At 38.2% G+C, this 19,065-nt stretch overlaps 1 protein-coding gene across 1 annotated transcript in view; it reads left to right on the top strand.

Annotated features, from left to right (window-relative positions):
* The first annotated feature begins 14,782 nt into the window (after positions 1 to 14,782).
* LOC149804743 (uncharacterized) overlaps positions 14,783 to 19,065 on the top strand; it is a 53,791-nt gene continuing 49,508 nt past the window's right edge. The window contains exon 1 of the mRNA XM_089943782.1: positions 14,783 to 16,154. Within this exon, the coding sequence (XP_089799908.1) occupies positions 14,993 to 16,154 (1,162 nt within the window). The 5' untranslated portion in view covers positions 14,783 to 14,992. The remainder of the gene's footprint in view (positions 16,155 to 19,065) is intronic.

Below are 19,065 nucleotides of genomic sequence, written 5' to 3'. Positions count from 1 at the left end.
TTTGCTATAGGTATCATGATTCATGCTCTTTGACTTCTTACTATCCCTCCCATGACACTCATTGAACGTTCCGACTCGAAAACCGTGTAGGGATGTTTTCCTTCACGTCCGCGCTTTGACTATAAAACCGGGGGCAGTCTCCAGTCTAACCATCCATTGTCGACTCATCCTCCTACGAAGATATGCTCCAGATTAGCCAAGCTCAACGAAGCCTACGTGAATTTGCATAGGGTCAGACACAGTCTGATACCGAAGCCTGAAGAGATAGAGAATGTTAGAATGTTAAAAGTCACTGAAGACCTGATAGAAGAGCTCTTCAGAGAAGAAATTAACAGGGAGAAAGAAGAATGGAAGAGGCCGCAATCTTAGAACCTAAAAGATTGTCATAGCTTCAAGTTCACACACACACACAAACAGCCCTTTTCAGGGCTACCCCATACTCTAGAAAAGAAATAACAATCGATTGCCTATAATAAGTTAAAAAATAGAAGTGTGTGTATAAGCACATGAATTCTTTATCTTACTTGGAAAGTGTGTGTGTGTGTGTGTGTGTGTGTGTGTGTGTGTGTCTGTGTGTGTGTGTGTGTAAGGATTTTATTTAAGTGGCTTGTCAAATTTTTTAGAATAGTGATGGGTAGTATAAAAAAGTGAGTGTTTCTTTTAGGTCCGCGCGTTGTTTGGTCATGATCTAGGTAATATAAGTTTTGTGTTTTAGAAGGATGTTTTCCTTCACGTCCGCGCTTTTCGTATAAATTGAAAACCGCTCGGCAGTCTGGCTACCCTTGTTGATTGATCAACAGTAAAAATGAGCAACACACTTGAAAAACTTTTAGAACTCCAGATGCACCTGGAATAAGCCAGGCGCATACTAAATGAACTGGCCGCCGAGGCCATAGTCGAAGAGGTACGGATAAAGAAGGAAGAGGAGGAGTGAAGACAGAGGGAATAGGAGGAAAAGAACATAGGAATCCTGCCTCACATAATAATGAGGCAAAAAAGTGAGGTGAAACCCTTGGTGAGGACATCACCCCAGCCAGTAGCTACACCACAGACACAGGCACAACCTCTTCCACCACAGACACAGCCACAACAGCATCCATGAATTCAGCACAAACAGAGGGAAGTCTTCAGGGTCCAAGAGAGTGAAGACTGGGATTCTGAAGCCAATCATCCCCCTTCTGCGATTCCAGTCACAAGGGTGAATTTGCAAGGAGACTGGAGTCGGAGATGCGTGTGCGGTGCCAGGCCAGGGAGGTGCCACCATTAACCAGGTGCCTCTGGAGTTCTAAAAAACAGCCCTTTTCAGGGCTAACCAAATCTCTAGAAAAGAAAAAGTAATCAATTTGCCCATGTGTGAATGTGGAGTAGTGGGAATATAAACATTCACTCGTTTCCTGGTGTGATTGTATGTGTGTGTGTGTGTGTGTGTGTGTGTGTATGTGTGTGTGTGTGATTGTAAGCGCTGAAGTACGTATGTGAGGATAGTAAATTATGGTTATGTTTTTGCTGCTTGACGTGTGTGGATAGTAGATTTGAGTTTGGTTTTGCTGCTTACCGTGTGTGGATAGTATATTTGGGTTTGATTTTGCTGCTTTAGGTGTGTGGATAGTATATTTAGGGTTTGTTTTATGTTGCTTTGCGTGTGTGGATAGTATATAATATGAGATGACAAAAGTAGGGGATGTTTTCCTTCACGTCCGCGCTTTTTATATAAGAACCCACAACGTTCGTCGTTCGCACCCATCATCATTCAGGCAGTGGACAGCGACGAGGCAGGACCGGCAACCAGAGCGGTGGCAGGGCTGAGAAAGCATGCAATAGGAGTACATAATAAAAATGTGCCCATAGCATTAATATTGTGGAGTAAAAACTCTACACTGTTTTTTCCAGAGCCCGACACTGAAGAAATATTGCATTATTGGAAATTCACCTAGACCGACAAGAGTGATGGAGGTAATAGCCGTACGCAGGGTAGCCTACCAAATGGAGGATAAGCTGTGATTAGCGAACCACGCCGTACGCAGTGCAGTCTAACAAATAGAGGTCAAGCTGTGATTAGCGAACCACCAGAACCAAGTCAGCGTTACCGTGAAGAATACATAAGCTAGGGGCGAGAAAAGTGTGAAACGCCGGAGTTTGATGGAAAGTCTATGGAGCAGTCCCTTAGGGGGACATAGCACAAGGATACCAGAGAGACTTAGGCGAAAACCTGCTTGACCGCATAGCTTTGCAATACCGGAATCCTGCAACATATCAACGATAGCAATCTATGAAGAAAAGAAGGAAGAAACAAAAGATTGCTACCATTGCCTTAATGTACACGGCTTTCATTTGGCAGAAAGCCGTATTTCATAATACTCTATTTAAACCAAATTTGACTTTAATTGGTACCGCCGTCAAAATTTTCTATACTTTTAATTATAACTATGCGTGATTTTAACTTCTACAAGTCATTTTGACTTAAACGATTGGTTTATTTATTAGAATATTGAAAGTACACTATGTACACTAAATTCAAACTTGTTCGTAAAAATTTATTCAAAATTGATAACTTTAAAATTTGATTAATTGCAGAGGTGGCTTGCACATTATTGGTATTTTTACTGTCCATTAGTACAACTGGACTTAATTTGAAATAAGTATTGGCTGGCGTTTCGGGAAGTACACAACGTCCATGGCTGGCTTGTCGAGCACATTTCCTCCTTTACCACGCTCGGATTTCGTACACGTGGCAAGATGTGGAACGATTTCCATTTGCCACACGACCAGGTGTCCTAATGTGACGTCATCGCTGCCGACCAATCGCAGCGGACGTTACATACTGCTAGGGTTGACACTTGGGCCGAACTTAATGCAGACTGAGTCTATACTAACATGAGTGCGTGCTTTCACTGTTCCCACTCATGTAAGAGCCTTACATTTAGGTTGTTAAGAACAAAATGCTTCTACAACCTAACGGCTTCAATCAAGAAGTTCTCTGTGAGAACATAAATGCCTGGGGGATGTGGCACCATTCCTTCCTCCAGGAGTAATCAATAAGGTGCCTTTGGCACTTAAACAAGAGATACATGTCTAATGCAGACGAAAATCTCTATAATTCAATTCAACAACAACATCGTTCGCACCCATCATCATCATTCATCATTCAGGCAGTGGACAGCGACAGAGCAAGGCCGGCAAACCAGCAGCGGTGAATGAGCGGGAAAAGCAATAAACACGTGCGTTAGACGTGCAGAACAAAGAATGTACCCACAGCACTGGAATTAGTAGAGTAAAATACTCTAATGCTTAATAACTGCCCTTCACTAAAACAACGTTGCTGATTTTAAATACCTACATGACCGGCAAAGGGGAAAGAAGGTAGCAGCTCTTAACTGGCGGCCATCTGACAGAGAGTGCGGGGAGGAAGTAGCTCTACGGAAGCACTCCACCTGAACCCTGTAAACCAACGGAGGGCATGCTGTGAGAAGCGCACCGCTGAAACCTTGACTGCGTTATGGGGAATTATACAACCAGCTGAGCGAAGACAGAACGAAATCGCAGAATCTTAAATGGGTGATATCTACCGGCCGTCCACTGGGGATACCAGAAAGATTTATGCGAGAACCTTCGGACCGCATCAGCTACTTAACACCGGCTAACCTGCAGCTCTAGAACGATAGCAATCTATGAAGAAAAGAAGGAAGAAACAAAAGATTGCTACCATTGCCTTAATGTACACGGCCTTCATTTGGCAGAAAGCCGTATTTGATAATACTCTATTTTAATCAAATTTGACCTTATTTGGTACCGCCGTCAAAATTCTTTATACTTTTAATTACATCTATGCGTGATTTTAACTTCTACAAGTCATTCTGACTTAACCGATTGGTTTATTTTTTAGAAAAATTAAAAGTACACTATGTACACTAAATTCAAACTTGTTCGTTAAAATTTATTCAAAATTGCAAACTCTAAAATTTGATTAATTGCAGAGGTGGCTTACACATTATTGGTATATTTATTGTCCATTAGTACAACTGGACTTGATTTGAAATAAGTACGGACTAGCGTTTCGGGAAGTACACAACATCCATGGCTGGCTTGTCGAGCACCTTTCCTCTTTTACCACGCTCGGATTTCGTACACGTGGCAAGATGTGGAACGATTTCCACTTGCCACACGACCAGGTGTCCTAATGTGACGTCATCGCTGCTGACCAATCGCAGCGCAAACTGAATGTATACAAACATGGGTGCGTGCTCTCACTGTTCCCACTCATGTAAGAGCCTTACATTTAGGTTGTTAAGAACAAAAAGTTTCTACAATCTAACGGCTACAATCAAGCAGTACTCTGTGAGTACATAAATGCCTGGGGGATGTGGCACCATTCCTTCCCCCAGGGGTAATCAAAAAGGTGCCTGTGGCATCATTAAGCAGAGGTACATGCCTATTGCAGACGCACATCTATAATGCAACGCAACAACAACAACAAATCGTTCGCACCATTCTACGGAATAACCGATACAAGATGGAAGTGTCAGCGTTGTTTAATGATTTAAGAAATGTTTACTTTTGGATGATGGATGGAGAATATGCTATTGAAAGGATAGAAAGAGAATGGAGGTTAAGAAAAAGTCTTGACTATGTCAATGAACTAAAATTAGCCAGGAAGATGATAGAGGAGATGATAGAGGAAGAAGTTAAGAGATTGAGAGGATTGATTCAACCAGAGTATGTCAGAGTGGGGACAATAAAAGAGTCTATGGACAAGGTAAAAGCAGTGAGATGCTGTTTGGAAGAGCTAGAGAAATGGTCAGAGTGGAAGTTTGTGAAAAGGGGTGGTGAACAACTAAAGAAAGCGGAGGAACAGATGAAAAAGGTAATAGATGAAGAAGTGCAGAAAATCAAGGACAGGTGGGCAAAAGATAGGAAAGAACAAGAGAATAGAACGAAAAAAGGAAGAATATGAGAGGCTGAACGATAACTGGATAAAAATCCAACAGAAGTTTAGAGCTATGGGCCACCTTGACTGGATACCGGAAATTGAAAAGAGGAAGAAGAAAGGAATTTTGGGAAAGATAAGGGGATGGATGAAGAACTGGAGGAAATAGAAGAAGAAGAAGAAACAAAAGGCCCTTTTCAGGGCCACTCCCATGCCTCGAAAACATATTCTTTTTCATGCCTACCTTTTTTCTTTATTTTTTTTATAAAAAATGTCTGTTGTCTATTGTTTGTGTTCTATCCCTCTCCCCTGTTCCATTTCCATTGTCCCTAGACAGGCCCAAAATATATTCCCATGTTAAATTCCCATTGTCCCTAGACAGGCCCAAAATATATTCCCATGTTAAATTCCCATTATCCCCAGAGCGCCGGGCAAGTTTTCCCCATGTTAAATTTACATAGTCCCCAGAGTGCCGGGACCCTGTTTTTAATGGTAAGTCCCATTGTCCCTAGGGTGCCCCACTTCACTACTAACAGGTGATGATGATATGTTGGCAATTTGAGTTCGATCAGTCATTCGAAGATATGATGAAATTTGTTTTCTCGGTTTAACTGAACGGCTAATTGTATTTCGCATAAATTTTGAAACTTTATTTCGGAGAGAGAGTGAACCGTTGAAATGTCCTATTCAATTTCATTTTGTTTTTTTTTTGTAATTTAATAAATTTTTATATTTTACATGCTCGTGTTGTTCTGTTCTACATATCTACTCAGATCTATGATATTCCATCCATTATAACATCCATTAATTTCATATTTCGTGTTATTGTTTACTCGATCTGGGCATTAACACCGTTGTCGATCATCTTCTAGATAACGATAACCAAAGCAACATATGACATCATACTAGTCCTGACAAATATTTAATACAAATAACACTATAATTCCGGTTGGAGAACGAATTAAAAATCCTCAGACTTGTATGATAGTATTATATACATATATATAACCAATTATTTCAGGCGGAAACGTTTACACATGAATCAATGAACATTAGATCAATCCAAACTATAAGTATTTACTTAGCAAATAATGTAGAAAATCTTTGACCTCTTATATAATCTATAAGTTTAAAACGTCTTCTTCCTTCCGTCGTAGATTTTGCTGATTTATGTGGTCGTATTTCTTTTACTCACCATTTAAATAGTATATTTTAATTTAATATTTGTTTCATACTTTTCTTTCTAAGAATTGTCGAAAATTTTTTGTACGAAGTAACTTATACCTTTTTAAACTCATTAAATAAAATTGCATAGAAATACAACCTGTAAATTTTCGTGAAAATATGTTTATTTTTCTTTCCCTCCACCATAACTTTAAGCTGAATCCCCACAGTATAGTACTTTTTCTTTTTAAGTCAGCAAATATGGAAACGACGAAACGCTCCACTCCCACGTTTCGTTAAAAATAAATGATCCAGCTTGTGCGAATGTTATACTGCTAGCGCGAAATTGCGCCGAGATAAGGTAAGGGGTGCTATTTTTTGGTGTGGCCTGAAGTTTCGTAATAAGAGATGGGTGGGGCGGGGAGGACATCTGTTACAAATTAAATTGCAAGAAAATCGTTGGCGGAGCTATCATCGTCGCCCCTGGCTCCATTTACCATTATTACGTCGCTATTGCCTGTTATAAATGTTGCCGAGCTTGCAATCTGGCGCAGCAGCTCAAGTGTACTAGGTACCGTACGATTCATCATGCCGTGAGTTGTCGCAGCTCATTTGTGCTCCTGGCGTGGCGCAGAGCGCGCGATCTGCCAGAAGTACGCCTCAAGAAAAACACCCCATATGGAACACTAGCATACAAAACAAAAAACAAACACAACACGTACACTTACTTCTAACTCTCTTTCTCCAAACTATGCAGCTCCCGTACTGTACAGTTAACTAATAATATGTGAACTTTGGCGATTAAAAAATAATAGAGGGGGCCAAAACTCGAGTCGGGTGAAATACAACAAATAAATAAAGTATGGACCCTCACTAGAGTACAGCCCGCCTCATTTCAAGAAAGTAATTATGCGATGAGCGACACATATAAGGATGCACATAAAAACCAGGATTTTTCTTTTCTTTTCTTTTTTGAATATAGTACACTGCTCAGTCGCAATTTCAAAAAATTACTAATAAAGTATATTAAGTAATAAAATGAATGAACTGGTACCAAGGAAAACGGGGGAAATTTGACTGATGTGCTGTCTCAACATGAAAACTTTTAGCACTCACACAAATAGCAATACACGTACAGCAAACACGAGACTTAGGAGACTTCTAGCAAAGGTCGCAAACATGAACTAGGGGAGCGAATTCGAGATAGGTGAAGGAAATCTGGCTCGGATGAACACCCCTACAGATAACACTAGGAAATATAAATACCGCATCAAAAATTTAGAATAAATACATTTTTGATTGAAAAGTATTTGTTTAAAAATAAAACAAACAACATACCTGGGGGATACACATACACATAAAACACTTTTTACTTTTCTTTTTGGAAATGGGGGGGGGGGGGGAGGCCACGTCTGGTGCCACCCCCCTCCGCCCCCCCCCCCCCCCCCAAAGAAGTATGCCCCAAAAGACCTGATTTGATTAATTCTGTATACTGGACCATGCGTAAGGTACACTCATCACTTCAGTATAAGAGGTGTATTTGAAAAGTTCTAAATGTTTTATTATAAATTTTGTTTGTGTCTTTGAACATGTTAATGAATTTCACGAGGTACGATAGACAAAATAGCGTTTTGTAAAATAATATGCAACTGCACGTGCAGCCAGACAGACACATGCTCAAAATCGTGACGTAACATAGGTAAATAACTGGCGAAATTTTAAATGTTAGAGGAGAGCAATTTAAATACTAAGCACTTAACACCTCATACGTATCAACTGAGCTAAGTTTGGTTCTTTTCATATCTTTTTTAACCCCTAACACCCTTATTTGAGTACAATAGTAGAAACATCAGGGTGGAGTACAACCCTTCCTGCCAATCACTGAATTTACTGGACAAGTCTGGTGGCCATTCCTTTGGTTTCTATACCGGACAGCCCAGTTTTCAGCTGGAATGTCCACTTCTTAACATGATCATGTCGCGTGTGTACAAAGAAGTGTTCCGTATTATCGATTTCCGTCATGGACATCAGTATAGATGTAAGGGGGGGGGGAGAATGTCCCTAGTGGGTGTCCCGCCAAATTTGGTTTTCGTTATCTAGGGGTTGACCGCCCTCGATGTTATTGCCCAGTTCTTGTAAATATAAATATAAGTGGTGAAGCTTATATGTGAAATAGATAGAGATCTGAGCAGGTATACAGAACAAAGCAACACGAGCCCCCGTACATGTAAACAAACAATTTAATCAATTGCATAAAAAACACTGTGAAAATTCCTTACATCAGGAATATACTCTGCTTTTAGAAATTTAAACTTTCACCGAAATACAAAGAAAACGCAAATAGATTTAAATAAAATAGCCGATCTGTTTACTGATAGATTTAGTTCATCATAGGATCGAGTGAACAATCGAAGTCAACGTCTTGTACGATTGCATAGCCTGTTCGTCCTCAGTTGTTCTGCTGCCACTGTAGCTGTTCAGACGCTTGGATCTCAGGATGATGCTTTCCACCCTCCATCTCAGGATACTCTCAGAATACGTTTCAAAAATGAATACGTCGCAGGATTGCGTCACAGGATTATACGTCTGTAGCTGTTCAGACGCTTGGATCTCAGGATGATGCTTTCCACCCTCCATCTCAGGATACTCTCAGAATACGTTTCAGAAATGAATACGTCGCAGGATTGCGTCACAGGATTATACGTATCGCTGCACTTCTCTCTATACTTCTCAGTATACGTCTAAGAATAACATCACATCATACGTCTCAGAATTATACGTCTCAGGATTATACGTCTCAGGACTATTTTCTCCCTTTTAAATAAATATAAATAGAGACAACCTAAATTTCCCGTTATTTATGAAACAGTTAATTCTTCATTATTTTCCCTCGTTATCAGATTTTATTATCAGTGTTCGACAGATGCTAAGGCTATCAATCGACTCCACATGTTCTATAATGACCCTAGTTAGTCAGATGGCTAATTCGTTATGCCTTGACCTTACACATTAACACATACACGAGGCCTGGGGTTCTGAGCCAGCCTCAATTTACACAGCGAATAAATAGGATACATCGCATCAATCAATTACTAGATCCTTTCAGTCAATACACACTTATTCTTAATCATACGTGGAATCTTCTAAATTCGGCGAATTCACACGGATTCTCGTAACCAAATTAACTAATGTAATGTATTAAATTCTTAGAACATAATTCTTCTGTAAACAAGACGACAAATTCAAACAATTCGTCAAACTTATCTAAAGAAGATTAATGTACGACTTCCTATGCATAAACTCAACACAGTTATACTTCATAAAGCAAATTATTACACGAATGCAGAAAAAAGATTCATGCAGCTACAAGTAAATAACCTCAGCAAAGCATTATATATGGCATCAACAAATTACATGGAATTGTCACACTACCTTTGCTTTCAACGTTCCTCCCTCTAATCGGCAAATTATTTCGTCGGTTCCTTTCGACAATAGTCCCCTTTCGGACAACAGTTCTTTTACGAGGAATTTCTTGCAAATCCCAAGGAGTCCTACTTTTTGGGTTTCCTCTTATAGGAAAAGCTTAGACAGATTAGAATTTCCGATGTGGCAATTTTTAAACCTAGAAAATTTTGTGTGGGAAACACGCCTCTTATTTAACGTAACCAATCAGAATCAAATATCTCTGCCGCCTTTTTCCAGAGGCGCCAAATCAGGGTCAGCTTGACCTGGTAGTTTGAGTAACAGAGTTTCTGCGATTTCTCATTTGTGCCACTTTACCATGAAAGTGAAGTTTTCCGTGTCCCTAATAGTCCACCTGGCTGCTGTATAAACAAATGTTTAATTAGGAACAAAATTCTCCCTCTAAAGGACATTACCGTACACGGTAGTATGGCGATACGATAAGCGCTTGTCTCCATAAATCTAATTAATGGTTCTCTGGTCTCAACTAATGTATTCTTGTTAGATCGACAGAAATTTGCCACTTCACAAAGGACATCACTCTAGCAAATGTCGTTATGTCTATCTGTGCTGATATCCGATACAATACAAATGATAATGCATGTACTATTTTAATTTACGTCTTAAATATAGATAATTTATCAAAAAGATATCATAGAATAACAAGATGAAATTTGAAGACGCGTGTTTCTGTGGCAGGGTCACAATATCACTTAATCTCGAGCTACCACGTAATGTACCCTAAATCTTTTCTCAGAACCCACTATAGTTACTCCCCCACCCCCAAAAGAAATTGATGGTCGATCACACATTTAATTTTGACGGGAGTGGGTGAGTCTTCGATATTCGTTTGAACTGGGATATTTTTTTCTTTCATCATCATCATTCTTCATTTCTCACGTAAGCTGGCTGGTCGCAGGTGCGCCACGTATGACTTTGCGACAATCTCTCTCCATTTTGCCCTCTTCTCCACTGTTCTTTGGGACTTTGCGAAGGCCATGCCTGTCCACTCTTTGCTGTTATCTTCCGATCTCTTCTTCTGTCTGTTTAGTTTTCATTTGCTTCTCACTGTGCCCTGTAGGATAGTCTTTGAAAGGACAGACGAGCGTGACACGTGATCATACCATCTTATTTTGCGTTGTTTTGTTTTTTTTACACGGTGAGCAGATCTTCATATGACCCAATTGCAATTTGGATTCTAATGCGCACTTCCTTATTAGAAACATGGTCTAAATATGAGATATTCAAAATCCTTCGATAACATCTCATCTCTAATGCATGGATTCATCCTTCTAGTACTGCTGACAGGGTCTATGTCTCACATGCATACAGGAATATGGACATAACGAGGGAGCGCATAAACGTGATCTTGGACCAGTGGATGATTTTGCTGTCCTTCCAAATAGGCTTCCTTGCCAGTGCAGCTGTTGTCTGCGCATTCTTGGAAAGAGCATCAGGTTTGGAACCTTCATCAGAGGCGATAGCACGGATGTCCCTGAAGCTTGTAGCTGTGCCAAGCTTCTGTCCATTCACTCTTATTTCCTTTCTGATGAGACTCGGGTTGTTTGTCATTATCTTGGTCTTTTCAGCGCTGATCTCCATTCCATATTTTAATTATGCTTGGTTGAGACGGTTCACATAGGTTTCTAGTTCTTGTTCATTTCCTCCTAAGCCATCTAAGCCATCGATATCATCATCGAAGCCCTGATTGGCGATTGCTCTGCCTCCAACACTGACAGTGCCGTCATATCTTCCTAGGCATCTAACATGATCCTTTCCAAGTTGATGTTGAAAAGAGTGGGTGAGAGGAGGCACCCTTGTCTGACTCCGACTGTCATTCTGAACCAATTTCCTGTATTGCCATTGACGATGATTGCACTAGTCGCATTGTCATAAATGTTTTCTATTTCGCTGTTTAGTTGTAAATCCGCATTGTGGCCCACAAGGCTGCATGTCATAACTGAGTTACATGATCTCGATTTACATGAACAGTGCATTGTTTGTCCATTCAGAGATAGAAGATAATTCATATTAGTTTGTAGCAGTTGCTACTGGTGGTGTGGTATTATGAGGTTGTACCTTCTTACAAGGTGTTCGCTTTATTTGGCTATCGTTATCTAGAGGGTGATCGCCCTCGGTATTGTTGCCAGGATCGATAAAATATTAAAATAAAGTGAGAAATTATAAATGGAATAAATAGAGATCTGAGCAGATATATAGAACAGAATGACACGAGCCCCCGTACATGGAAAAACAAAAATTTAATGAATTAAGTAAACAACTGTGATAATAAATCACATTAGAAAGATACTTCTTTTTGGAATAAATCTTTCACCGAATTTCAAAAGCAAATATATTTATTTAAATAGCCGATCTGTTTTAAATGATATAATTAGTTCATCGTATAATCGAGTGAACGATCGAAGACATTGCCTTGTATAACTTCATAACCTGGTTATTCCGGTCCACTATAACTTCACTGTGGTGGTTCCTCTAGGTCCTTTCGCTTTTTCCCCTTTTCCGACCTCCCTGCTGTCTCGCCTTTTTTCGGCCCTCAATTTTTGTGTAGGTAGGTGGATACCTAAGTAGACGCTTCAGTGGCTACGTCCGTGGACACGTCCTGGAGCTATTTCCCCTTTCAAATAAACAGAAAAGCAACCTAAATATTCTGTCAGTTGTCCTACTGGGAACAGATCATTACTCCCCTCTCGTTATGTCAGATATCGTTCTATCGGAATTCCTACAGACCAAAGGCTGTCTGGTCAAGCTCAACATGGCAGACCATACACAAACATAGTCTCACAAGATTAATGTACTTCCTAATGGCTATTCCTTCCTGACTCACATTAACATCACACGAGACATAACAGCTCCGTTCTCGTCTCAATTACACAAATGAATGAGTGAAATAAATTATGTCTTAACCACGTTGTTTTCAGCGAATACGCACATTCAAGTCTTTATCATATGTGAAATCATCTAAGATCGGAGAATTAACACGGATTCTCGTAACTCATATCAACTAATAGTAATGCATGAAATTCTTAGATTCCTATAAGAATCAAAACTACAAATTCAAACAATTCGTCAAACTCATATAAAGAAGATCAGAGTACGGATTCAGATAGGTGAACTCACAGTTACACTCATATCGAGAGTATTGGTCTACGGGTTTAAACAAATAAATTCATGCAAATATAAACAATTAAATTCAGGCAAATCATTATCTTGGTATCAACGAATTACATGAAATCGACGCAAATACCTTGTGCTTTCAAACTTTGTTCGCTTCTACCGCCAAAATTGTGTCCGTTGACTTTCTAGACATTCGGTACATTTGATCAATGTTTTACGAGAGAATTTCTTCCAAATTCAGTCTCGGAGTCCCATATATTTTAACTCTCGCAGTTAAATTGCAGACTGACAAGACTTTTTCGATGAGGGCAATTTAACTCCAATGATTTTCACGTGGGAACCACGCCCCTTATTTAGCGTAATCAATCAGGCTTAAATATATTTACCATCTTTTATAACTAGGCGCCAAAACTGTGGTCAGCCTGACTTACAGAATTCCAAACAATAGATCTGGAAAATTTCAAATCTGACAGTTCCGATATAAAATCGAAGCTAACCTTCCCGTGTCTAGTCATCTAACGGTTATGTAAAGGAGGGCTTAATTATGAATCACTTCCACTCCCGACAACGGCATTAGAAATCATTGCAGTATAGCGATTTAACAAGCACATGTCCCCATAAATCTAATTAATTGTTCTCTGGCCCAAACTAATGTGGTCATTATGGATCGAAAGAAATTTGCCTCCTTCCAAAGTTTATTTTTACGTATATTTAATTTGTATTGTTTATCAGGTTTTACAATTATGTGTTATGTTTAATTGTAATTTTTACTTGACCTTTTACAAAATTAAATTCATTTATTTTGTCAATAACATAATACATAGTTAATATTTTTCTGTGAGTGTGTGTTAAATATTCAGATCATTATCAATAGTAGTAAACATGTTTATTTGTGTTCGACTATAGGACAATAGAATTCCCCCATAAAAACTTGGTCTAACTGATGTTCACCACCTTCTTTACTATAATTTTAGTAACAGATTGTATCTTGCTGACAACTTAGAATTTTCTAGATATGAACTTTTGACCCTCATTCTGGTTCTGCTTTTGTATCTTAGTTTTTATGGTATATAATTTGTCTACTTGAAAAATTATTAATTCTTACGATAACATCTGAAGCAGAATCATTTGCATTGTTGTGTTCATTTTTTTAAATAATTAATTCAAATTATTATTTACTGGAATTACAAAGTGCTAAATAATATTCTTGGACAGATACATTAACTTGGAATTGTAGTGAATTTAGACAAGGACATCTTAGATTATATTGTTGTGATTCATCAAAAGACTGTTTGCACATCTACATGTCACAGGCCAAGATAGGCACATTATTTTTTTGTAGATTTTCATCTTTTTCGAGAAACACTGGAGTTTAATTAGAACTTTGTTTATTTGGACAGTGGTGTAACTTCAAGGATTATTTGGGATTAATTTTACAATACTCTAAGATCTGTTTAAATTTACCTTGTATTCAAGGGAAATTAGTTATTTGTTGAATTTTACAAAACTTGTCGGTTTTTGCACTTTTCTGTTACTTAGTTTAATACCAGAGTCGTTCCATTTAACTGTAGTCGGTATGATTTAAAACAACAATTCAATATCAAGGTCTACTGAGCCTTTACCGACACGACATAAAAAAAAAAACAATAAAGACAAAAACAAACATGAGACATGCAACCACTGCATAATACGTAATAACAAATGGACAAACGACATAGAACATAACTTAAATACAGGCAATCAAATCATTTTTAAAAGGTAGTAATTTAAAGTGAATTTAGTATCTAGGTAACTAAAAAAAAAACAACAGAACTTCGGATAATCCGATGGCTAGAAGAAGTTATGCCTTGCTTAACAAGAAAGGAACTAACCCAGTAGGAAACTTGATGTAAAGGATAGACAATAACATATTGACAAATGGTAATAAAGTTACTGATGCTTTCATGTAATGACAGGCTGTACTTAAAGTCCAGTCTGTTATAAAGGTGTAATTATCAATATGGTTGACTGGAAAAGAGATTGGGCTATCACGAAAAAGTACGACAACTCCGATTAGAACCAGGCTTTAGTTTGTTAAGTAACGCCATCTGGAGATAATCTACTTCGCTAGTGACTGAGAAGTATTCGCGCCAACGGGAACTAAGAATAATATACGTTCACAATTTGAAGCAAAATGTAGATTTTATTCTTTTTATCGTTAAATGAATATGCTTTCATTCACCAGGTAGTATTTGAAATTTGAGACCTTTTCAACAAAAAAATAATGATACAAAATTTTCTACCAACTTGCACTGTGTCAAAATAAACATGGCGGACGGTGAACAGAATGGGATACTCGCAGCAGTGGCATCCCATGCGTTAAACCCAGGTGGAGACACAATAATTGTGGCTGAGGGTGAGCTTGGCGAGGATGGCGTTTGTGAGGAGGATATTTTACAGCAGGCTTTAGATGAAGCATCAGAGACATTTTCCTCTGTAGATGGTGTAGAATATACACAAAATGATTCCGATGTCTCACTTACACATAATGTCAACAATGTACATGCAGGGGTTATGACATTCGTTTCTTCAGAAAATTTAGTATCACAGACAGACGGTATGTTGGTAAGCGAGTATGACACTAATGGGACTGGAGTTGTTGGTGGAACCCTGCAAGCTTGTGAAACAATTAACATTACTATTGATCAGGAAACCGACAAAGATTTTGTCAATGATCCATCTCAGGACGAACAAATTCATTCTGATCAAATGGATACCGCTAATCATATACACAGCAATGACGGTTCAAAGAATCAAAATGAGTCTATGCAAACAGATGAAAATATGGACATGTCAAATGTAGAAAATATTAGAAATGTATCAGGCAGTTTGAGTGTTAGTTTGGTACCTGTGAACACAGCAAGCACTGCTCCTCTTGGATCAAGTCAGAATCCAATTCGTATCATACAGCAAGGTAACCAGTATACTCCTGTACAGCAGCTCACTACAGAACAGTTGCAACAGATTATGCAAGTTGTTCAGCAGCAACATGTGCAAAAAGCTGCCGAACAGGGGGGATCAAGTATTTTGTATAATTCTGCAACCAATACGCGCATTGTATACCGGGTTATTTATCCTTCTGAGCTTCACAAAGATACATCTCATAAACAAACACAAGGACAGCAAACAGTTTTGTTCACACCACAAGCAAAAAGGACGTACAGAAAGAGGAATAGAGAAGAAGAGGAGAAATTCGATGGCCCAGAATTATCAAAAGAAGAAAAGGAAGCCAGAAAGAAACAAAAACTTAAGACCAGGTCGGGTCGTGTTTCAAAGCCACCGAAACACATGGTGAAAGATTACAAACATATCCATGTGTTGGACTGGGATGAAGATTATGATGATTCAGATGGTGGTTACTCAGATTTTAAAGTAAGTGAAGAAGAGGATGTTGACGAGGACCAAGATAAAGACTCCAGTGTTCATCCAGGTAGTAATCCAGTGATGAAATGATATAGTATAAGTTTAGATTATCTCCTATCCCTCAATCAGCTGCAAATTATACTGCTTGTGGCTGTCAAAAGTTGGTCAGTTACTGTTGAATTTCCACCTGTTGAATAAAAGACTGTAACATTTTCTTTCCACCAGTCTGGAAATGGTTGAAGGTCGGGGGATATTGAAAACTGTTTTATTCATATGTCAAATTGCCTCTAGTTTTACCTGATTCAGAGATTTTATTTTTTGTTGCATCTTAACTGTTTAAGGAGTAAGCATTATTGATATATTATTTCTTTTGCATGCCAGGGCCCAGCAGCGTGGAATGAATTGCCCACTGAACTTAGACACAAAGACACAGTGATCCCAGTCAAGAGTGCTCTCAAAACTCACTTATTTTGACTGCAAGAACAAACTTAACGATCTAATAATGTTTCCTACCTTAAATATTCTCAGCATATTTGTTTGTTTTTGTAATCATATCATTATATGTTTTTTATCTTATAGGTGTTGTCTAATGTTGTAAAGCGCTTAGAGCTTCTAAAGATTAGGCGCTATACAAAGTCCTCATTATTATTATTATTATTTGAATTCAGCCTTTATGCTTCTTGCCATATTTTCTGAGTATAAATTATTTTTGGTTTCCTAACCATTCACCCTGAGTCATTTCTCCTCAAGTCCCTTTCAGCCCAACAATACTTTCTATTAATGGAGAAAATATAGTTGTAGTACCCACTTCTCCCAAAAGAACAGATTTTGTATAAATCATTGAAAGTGTAGCTGAGTGTTTTCAGGGGAGAGAACCAAGGGTGAAATGACTCATCTATATAGCAATGCATCAATACTTTTGCTGTAATGGCTTTAATAATACACATATCGATAAAGAGACGGAGAATCGATACAAAACAAATACCGTATGCTAATTATTTTAGTCTTCAACATTCTTGAATAATTATCAGTTTGCCTTATTATTCTTTACAATTAGAATTCATTTGAAATAGGAACTCATTTTTATTAGAAAACAAACGAAAAAGACTATTGAGAGTACTAACTCACCATTGATAAATTAACACATGGTTCGTAATTTGCCATCCCACCCCACCCATTCCATCCTAATTATGTTAACCCAGCAGCATATTCAGCGTATGTTATATATTTCAAACGTGTTCCATGTGTTTATAAAAGAAGTCATTTAATTGCTACTTTTACGTGCAGTTTCTACCTTGAATTGTATCATGTCTGCTTGTGTCAGTTTGATAGCTACACTACTGGTGCCTCGCACTGTGAAATGTTGCACTGTATTCTCATTAGTGGTTATTGCTTGTTCTGGTCCAGGTTAAACAATGACCACCAAGTTGAAACTAACGTAGCCTGTTCCCTGTGTGGCTAACAGGAAGTATTGGCAAAGCATCAGAGAAACTTAGCACAGATGTTATTAATTGATATGTAAAGTACTTAAACAGAGATCAAGGTGTGTCCACAAATAAATAGAGCTGCTGTCGGAGTGTGCGATTGCGTGAATCATGCAAAATTTGTACAAATGTGGGAACTTTTTAACAGTGATGCACGAGAACTCCCACAAAGTAGTTGAATGCCCCACATATGAAAATGTGCGAGGCAAAGTACAACTTTTTTATTTAACTGTTCTTGTTGTGACATCTGTTTTTCGAATAGGTAACTGTTTACACATCTGGGCCCGTGAAGCATGTCATGATTGGTTGTTTAACTAAATTTAATTGACGCATAGTGCCCAGGAATAAGCATTATTATGGCATAGTTTGAACCTTCCATGAAGGTAGTTTTACAATTGCATGTTCAAAATATGGGCTACCTAAGAAAACCAAAATGTCTGATTCCCAGCGTGGTTCATTATGATTTTGCTCAGCAAATACTAGCTGATGGTAGTTATAATGACAATAATTTTCAAAGTTATGAAGTATATTGGATTATTGGAGCTGGGAAAGTGTTAACAGAGATATCAGGGGGTGATTTTGAGCCTGAAAATGGTTTTAAATGTGAGTTAGATATACATGTTGTGCATGACGGTCTATCTCACTTTCAGCGTTATTTAAAAATTAAATGTTGAAAGGGCAGAATAGTTAAAATACAGACAATTTAAAAGTATAAAGCAATTTTCATTTTGTTATCAGTCAGTTTAGCCATGTGGATCATATGCTACAAAACCATATATCCATATCAGGGTTAAGATAAACTGAATAAATAAGAATGAATGAAAATAATAAGTAAAGATATAGATATATGATTCTACCTCTGCACATGTAGACTATGGCATTGATGGACTTTCATAAAAAATCCTATTACAGCATTATGGAACAGATAAGAAAATAACATAGTAGTCGATGTACCACTGATGCATCAAAGTTTATCTTAGTGAAAAATCCTGTTTTGGAGCAGATGTATCCAAAAGATAATATCTGTGAGCTCTGGAAAATTGTAAATAACAGCCACAAAGATCAGTTCCCCAACATATTCAAGCTGACAAAGCTAGCTGTGTATATGCCCCTTCAAAAGGAAGCACAAAACAATATTCATACACAGATAAGGAACAAAGTATGCCCAGAAATAATTAACAGATTAATTAGGAGTCACGCTTCCAGGTGAAGCTGGCAACTAAGTTGCCTGAAAGATGTAAACTTCGCTTTCTTCTGTTAGGGAGGTGAAAACGGCTTCACCCTGTGATTTTATTTTCGAAGTATGTTTGACTAACCATACATTTTGAGGACCCCCCCCCCCATTGCCTTATCCAGGTTAATTCTAATGTTTTGTTGTAGCAAAATGTATTCATCAAGCCATCAATAGCTAGCCCAGGTTTTGATATCAGTTGTGCTGACAAACTCTTGGACATTCACAGATAGATGATTGATTATTAACCCTTTCTCAAGTTA

Source organism: Sinohyriopsis cumingii, chromosome 2, assembly GCF_028554795.1.
Source record: "Sinohyriopsis cumingii isolate HCF-2022 chromosome 2, ASM2855479v2, whole genome shotgun sequence".
NCBI classification, from domain to species: domain Eukaryota; kingdom Metazoa; phylum Mollusca; class Bivalvia; order Unionida; family Unionidae; genus Sinohyriopsis; species Sinohyriopsis cumingii.
Note: the sequence above shows the minus strand (reverse complement) of the source record. Positions and strands in the feature narration are given on the sequence as shown.